The 7500-nt window shown below is 37.1% G+C and overlaps 1 protein-coding gene across 5 annotated transcripts in view; it reads right to left on the bottom strand.

Moving 5' to 3' along the window:
• LOC125652523 (multiple C2 and transmembrane domain-containing protein 1-like) overlaps window positions 1-7500 on the bottom strand; it is a 99003-nt gene that overhangs the window by 72006 nt on the left and 19497 nt on the right. For 3 of the 5 annotated variants that reach the window (XM_056139246.1, XM_048881814.2, XM_048881815.2), the window contains 2 exons: window positions 4827-5109; window positions 1382-1568 (listed from right to left, as the gene is read on the bottom strand). In XM_056139246.1, the coding sequence (XP_055995221.1) occupies window positions 1382-1568; window positions 4827-5109 (470 nt within the window). Of the gene's footprint in view, window positions 1-1381; window positions 1569-4826; window positions 5110-6481; window positions 6977-7500 lie in introns of those variants that run through there. The other 2 variants (XM_048881817.2, XM_048881819.2) reach the window with 2 other exon arrangements.

The following is a 7500-nucleotide window of genomic DNA, read 5'->3' on the forward strand; positions in this document are numbered from 1 at the left end:
CATGGTATTAAATGATGCATTTAAACCTATAAAAGTTTCAATCAAACAAACTTACATTCATTGTGTAACAGACAGAAAACAATCGCCTACTATGGATCAGATACAGATGATGCTATTCACACCAATGAAGCACAAGACTATTTGAACCATTTCAGATCATAAAACTGATCAATTTGATGCATTCTTTATGCAGGGCATCAATAAAGTATAATTCTCCAATTTCAAATTAGCTCTATTACATTTCATCACATTCAAAACATAAAATGGAAAATAAAAACTACACGAATACTTGTCTTGTTCTTTAAAGAACTAGGTTTGCTAATAATCTAGTTATTCCCTAATTCTGAAAAAAATTGAACTAAAAAAAAAACACCCTAAAAATTGCTTGTGTAAATTTGATTTAGTATGTCAAATAGGTGATACATGCAAACTATCTATAACCTTAATGAATCCCTACATACAACATCATAACCATTTGATTTCAACACACCAAAAAATCAATATTTTTCTAAACTGTTTGGACTCAGAAAGTTTAGACTGCATGCATCAACCACATTCCAATTGAGACATCTTAAAATTGCAAATATGAAAATAATTTTGGTTGATGATTCAACCAATGATTTCCTTTCAAAAACATTGCCCTCAAAGTTAGTACTTTTGTCATTTTCAAGGAGAGTGTAAAAACAATCACAAACTCCTCAATGATATATTCCATAATAGGAATCACTTTGGTGGGGAGAAATTTCACTCTCATTTCTGACTATTTCAATACAAAAATGACTGAATTTCAGAAATTTCTGGACCAGAAATGATCGTTTTCGTACCTATGTCCTTTGCTCCCAATACATGCAAATTGATTTACAAATGGCCTCATAAGTACACTGCTTCCAAAATGACCACTTACCATTCAATCCACTTTTTGTGAATCTTCCACCTTTCACACATAAGCACAAGAGACACACACATGCTGCATTACGCTTCTGCAGTAAGACCTGCTGTTGTGTATATGCATAACAAATGTGGACACTGTTTACTGAGGCTTTATTTGCCTGGGTAAAGATGTCACAACTCAAATATTTGATATTCCTAGTACAGTATATGCATATATTGAGATTGCATCAAATAACACTTTTCATGCAAGAACAGTACCGTACAATAAGCCCTAGTTACAAGTATCCTAATGAATAATATTTTCTATGGTTGGTGGTAGACAGAAAAATTACTGTTGTGGTTTGTCCCTTCCTTTAATGCTAGGACCATCTGTCCTTGCTACGGTATTTAGTCACTAAATGCCGTTTTTAAAATTTAGTTAGTCCTTGTAACTGTGAATAAACTCACAACTAATTCTTGATTGACGTAAATGCAGTAAATGACCACTCACCGCTATCTGTATCTGTGAGGTTTCGATGACGGCAATCCCGCTATCCCCTTCATCCTCCCTCTCCTCAGCACTCTGGGATCGAGACCTGGGAGTGGAGGCATTCTGGTTTGTTTTAAGTGGACTAACATCTGGATCGCTCACACTCCGGTCCGGACCACACTTCTCTGGACTGGCAGTGTCCGTAGAGCTAAACAGTCAGAAAACACTAATCCATTAGAACATTTGTTCAAAAAAAGTCTTTTTTACGTCTTCATTGATCAAGATTTGAACAAGAGGCCCATGGGCCACATCGCTCACCTGAGTCACCTTGGCCCATATCTGAAGACTTTCCATATATATTTGCATGTAAAACCTTGGTCCCTATTATGGCCCAAACTACCCTTTGCAAACTTGAATCTACACTATGTCAGAAAGCTTTCATGTAAATGTCAACTTCTTTGGCCCAATGGTTCTTTTAAAGCTTTTGTCTATATTTGTATGTAAAACTTTGACCCCCCCCCCCCCACTTGTGGCCCCATCCTAACCCCCGGGGACCATGATTTGAACAAACTTGAATCTGTACTATGTCAGAAAGTTTTCTTGTAAATATCAGCTTTTCTGACTCTGTGGTTATTGAGAAAAAGATTTTAACTATATATTTGTATGTAAAACTTTGATCCCCCTTGTGGCCCCACCCTACCCCCGGGGCCATGATTTGAACAAACTTGAATCTGCACTATGTCAGAAAGTTTTCATGTAAAAATCAGCTTTTCTGGAAAATCTCACTTGAGCCTTCAGATTAGGTGAGCTAAAAAGAAGAAGAAGCAGAAGAAGAATTCACACTAAAACAATATGCCCCCCTTCTGGAAAGGGGAGATATAATACCCTGTGAATATGCACATCTACAGAGTATTTCAATATTGAATACAAACTTACATAAAATTCTGTTCAGAAGTTTCTGAGACAAACCAACAAGAGGCCCATGGGCCACATCGCTCACCTGAGTCACCTTGGCCCATATCTGAAGACTTTCCATAAATATTTGCATGTAAAACCTTAGTCCCTATTATGGCCCAAACTACCCTTTGCAAACTTGAATCTACACTATGTCAGAAAGCTCTCATGTAAATGTCAACTTCTTTGGCCCAATGGTTCTTGAGAAGAAGATTTTTAAAGCTTTTTCCTATATTTGTATGTAAAACTTTGACCCCCCCCCCCCCACTTGTGGCCCCATCCTACCCCCTGGGGGCCATGATTCGAACAAATTTGAATCTGCACTATGTCCGAAAGTTTTCTTGTAAATATCAGCTTTTCTGACTCAGTGGTTATTGAGAAAAAGATTTTAACTATATATTTGTATGTAAAACTTTGATCCCCCTTGTGGCCCCATCCTACCCCCGGAGCCCATGATTTGAAGAAACTTGAATCTGCACTATGTCAGAAAGTTTTCATGTAAAAATCAGCTTTTCTGGCTCAGTGGTTCTTGAGAAGAAGATTTTTCCTATATATTTGTATGTAAAACTTTGATCCCCTATTGTGGCCCCATCCAACCCCCGGAGCCCATGATTTGAACAAATTTGAATCTGCATTATGTCAGGAAGCTTTCATGTAAATCTCAGCTTTTCTGGCTTAGTGGTTCTTGAGAAGAAGATTTTTAAAGTTTTTCCCTATATATTTGTGTGTAAAACTTTGATCCCCCCTTGGGGCCCCATCTTATCCCCGGGGGCCATGATTTGAACAAACTTGAATCTGCACTATGTCAGAAAGTTTTCATGTAAAAATCAGCTTTTCTGGCTTAGTGGTTCTTGAGAACAAGATTTTTAAAGTTTTTCCCTATATATTTGTGTGTAAAACTTTGATCCCCTATTGTGGCCCCATCCAACCCCAGGGGCCCATGATTTGAACAAACTTGAATCTGCATTATGTCAGGAAGCTTTCATGTAAATCTCAGCTTTTCTGGCTTAGTGGTTCTTGAGAAGAAGATTTTTAAAGTTTTTCCCTATATATTTGTGTGTAAAACTTTGATCCCCCCCTTGGGGCCCCATCTTATCCCCGGGGGCCATGATTTGAACAAACTTGAATCTGCACTATGTCAGAAAGTTTTCATGTAAAAATCAGCTTTTCTGGCTTAGTAGTTCTTGAGAAGAAGATTTTTAAAGATTTTTCCTATATATTTGTATGTAAAACTTTGATCCCCTATTGTGGCCCCAACCAACCCAGGGGCCTATGATTTGAACAAACTTGAATCTGCATTATGTCAGGAAGCTTGCATGTAAATCTCAGCTTTTCTGGCTTAGTGGTTCATGAGAAGAACATTTTTAAAGTTTTTCCCTATATATTTGTATGTAAAACTTTGATCCCCCCTTGTGGCCCCATCCTACCACCAGGGGCCATGATTTGAATAAACTTGAATCTGCAATATGTCAGGAAGCTTTCAGGTAAATTTCAGCTCTTCTGGCCCAGTGGTTCTTGAGAAGAAGATTTTTAAATGACCCCACCCTTTTTTTGCATTTTTGTGATTATCTCCCCTTTGAAAGGGACATGGCCCTTCATTTGAACAAACTTGAAAGCCCTTCCCCCAAGGATGCTTTTGGCCAAGTTAGGTTGAAATTGGCCTAGTGGTTCTGGAGAAGAAGTCGAAAATGTGAAAAGTTTACAGACAGACGGACAGACAGACAGACGGACGCCGGACAAAATGTGATCAGAATAGCTCACTTGAACCTTCGGTTCAGGTGAGCTAAAAATCATTAATTTATCAAAGCAATATCAGCTCTATTTTGGTGTCGAAATTTTTTGTTGCAGAATTGTGATTTGCTGTTTCAATGACAGAAAGAAAAAAATAAGGTTTATAAACATTTGTTATTAATATTTGTGTTAGAAAACCTACCCAGAGGCTCTGAATGAAGTAAAATTACATCATTGTCTTCCCGTGCAAAAATTGATTTCTATATAATGCTATATATTCAATAGAACCAAAATCTTTATTTTGATAAAATCTTAAAACTTAATTTCGATTAAATCAATGATTATGGTTAAAGTTACATACAAAACTATCATAATAGCACATTTTTACAACAAAATTAACTTTTCAGATTAAGAGCTAATATCACTTTAAGAGCTGTGATGACAATAAACACTTGGGTTACAATCCTCAAATTAACAATATACTCACCTCATAATATATCTAAAATGTTTTCTATAATTTCATCTGCCCCTGGATTCAAAATAAACACCATGCATGGAAATCATCATAACAAGAGTCACTGGCTAATTAAAATACCCTTGCCATGTCGAAATTGGAATTCTATAGCTCAGAGTACTAATAACGCTTCTCTAGAACTTTGAAAACTTACCAAGAATCAAAAGTTCAAAAACATTCCACAGAAAAAAACCCCCATGTAACTTCCCCAAGACAAAGGAATAGGAAGTAGGGCTGCTTGACTGTATTTTGGGGATAAAAACACACCTAAACAAATGATCAAAATCATTGGATCCTCCACTATTGGGAATATCGTCATCGTAAGAGAACCTATTACTGTTGATCTCTGGCTGGCTGACAGACAGTCCAGTGTCCACTTCCTCCTTACTCTTATTCTTTTGTCGATGTCGGAGATTCTTTGTCTTATTTCTAAAGCTGCTCCAGAACCGGCGCTTGGAGGCCAAGGGTGGGGACGTGACGTGGGGGTCACCTGGCGCTGAGGACAGGTCGATGGAGCTTTTAGCGCGGCGACTAGATTCCTCGGGTAAACCTGCAATCATAGCAGAAATGTAGTGAAGTTGGTTTGTTTTATCCTAGATCAAACACTATTCTATTCTATGAGCAATCATGTGAGAAAAAAAATATTTTTTTGTTGCAGAGAACCATGACTAGAGGTAGGCTGAAGCATAATGTCTTCCTCTCTAACCATGAAGTGAGATTTCAGTGATAGGTTGTGCCTCCCAGTTACCGAATTAGGTCCTGTATTATGTCATTACGAACCTTCCAAAGACGGCAGTGATAATTTTTATTTTGCCAAATGATCAGATGTGGAAACTTTAATTTCCTGCTCCACAGGGACAGAGATTGACTAACGTAATCTCTATTTGATATTACTTCTGAATCTCCGAGAGATTTTCATAACACCATATGGAATCATAATAAATATGAATTCCATAGAAACCCAATGTTCTTACTGAAATTATCTTGATATTCTCTCTGGGTTTTATAACTCATAAGCCTATTGTTATAGAATCATACTGCATTTTTCTTGTTGAGTTCACACAATTGATTTCCCATTATGGTAATACACAATGTTGTAATTATATATTTTCTTTCATCCCTATCACCAAATGTGACCAAGCCTATCTAAGTACCCTGGCTATTCTCTACCAAAACCTATATATATACACAAACAGTTGTATCAAAACGGAATCAATTTGATCAACTCTCAGGGCATTTGAGGTAATACATGTACATGAATACTGCTTCAATGTCAAACACATAAAAAGTTGACCTCAGCCCATAAATCACAACAAGCAGGATGCCCAGGTTGCAAGAAGGAAATGCAAATGGTGAGAAGAAAACAAAACTGCATGGCAATCAGGGTTGATTGATGCATTTTTCATAACTCTGTAACACATACATGCCCAGTATAGCCAGTTTTTTGGTGAGGCCAACGGTAAATTGACAGTGTGTTGAAATTGTATTTATTCATAACAAGAAAAAGTAATTTCAGAGTTTGCATTATCCATACACTGTATAAACTATTTACACTTTTAACACATTTGAGTTTACTATTTGTAATGAATAACTTTGGGCTGATCCATTTGATATTTCTTTTGTAAAACCTGTGCCCCTAATGTTTCAACCTGGGCCCCTAGTGTTTTAACCTGTGGTCCTAATATTCTAACCCGGGCCCTTAACATTTTAACCTACGCCCCTAATGTTTTAACCTGGGCACCTAATGTTTTACCCTGGACCAATAATTTTTAGAATTTAGGAGTCCGGGTCGCTACCACACTGACCCTGTAAAGCATTCCCCGTTACCAAGACAATGTTACACAGACAAACCTTTTCTAATCACAAATATTTCATAAAATAAATAAATAATTTAAAAGGATGTTAGAAATGGCAAGGCTTACCTATACAACCACAGAACACTGTTGACATTTTACTGCTCATTAGTCAATGACATAGTACTTGGGTATACATTACACTACAGCAGTAGAGGAAAATGTCATCACTAATTGTACACATCCTAAAATTCTTCATCAGTTAACAATCCCAATATACTGAAGTAGTGGTCAGTGCAATGTTTGGACAAACCCGAGAGTCTCATAAAACTCCTATCACATCTATAATAAATCCCTGGTCAATACAAGTGTTACCTGAACATTTCATTCATAAAACTCCTATCATGTCTACAATAACTCTCCATGGTCAACAACAACTCTTGAATCTGGAGTGTCAAAACCAGTGTTACTGAACACTTCATCGAAGGACATGCTATCCCAGCTTTTCCAAGGACTGCTAATGCAATGAAGTATGAATGAAAAGGGAAGAAATATCCTAAACAGTCTCCTGTGATATCATCAGCAGGGTCCAGTGCAATTCCCCTTACAAAGGTCAAGAGCATTCTGTCTCATTATGATCACTCTGTCTTAGATATGCAAACATGAAACAAACACAACTGTACAGTCAGTTCATCATCACATTTGCATTTATCCACTCACAGAACTGTTCCCCTGGCAAAGGTATAGATTCCTTAATGGACATTTATCACTTATCATATGCAATTTTGGTTCATTATCCCTGGGTAAATCCATCCCTTTAATGCCAGAAATGTTCAGAATGGTGTGAAAAGATCCTGTACATGTGGTTAGGAACGATACTCTCAGATGCATGAAAAGAGGTACTGTTAAATTAAACACTTGAAGGACATTAATCATACTTTAGTAATAAAAACTATTGATCTTTTCATTTAAGACAAGCAAGAACCCACTGGAATGGTCATACAGAAAGAACAAATGAAGAGTTTTCCTTTAATTAGAGAGGGTAAAGCAAACTCACAACCTTCACGCAAACCCACCATTGCTCTGTATAATCTCCAAAACTGCCCATTTTCTTGATTCTATATTTTGTTTTGCAAAAATGCAAATAT

This window comes from Ostrea edulis, chromosome 5 (assembly GCF_947568905.1).
Source record: "Ostrea edulis chromosome 5, xbOstEdul1.1, whole genome shotgun sequence".
NCBI lineage: Eukaryota > Metazoa > Mollusca > Bivalvia > Ostreida > Ostreidae > Ostrea > Ostrea edulis.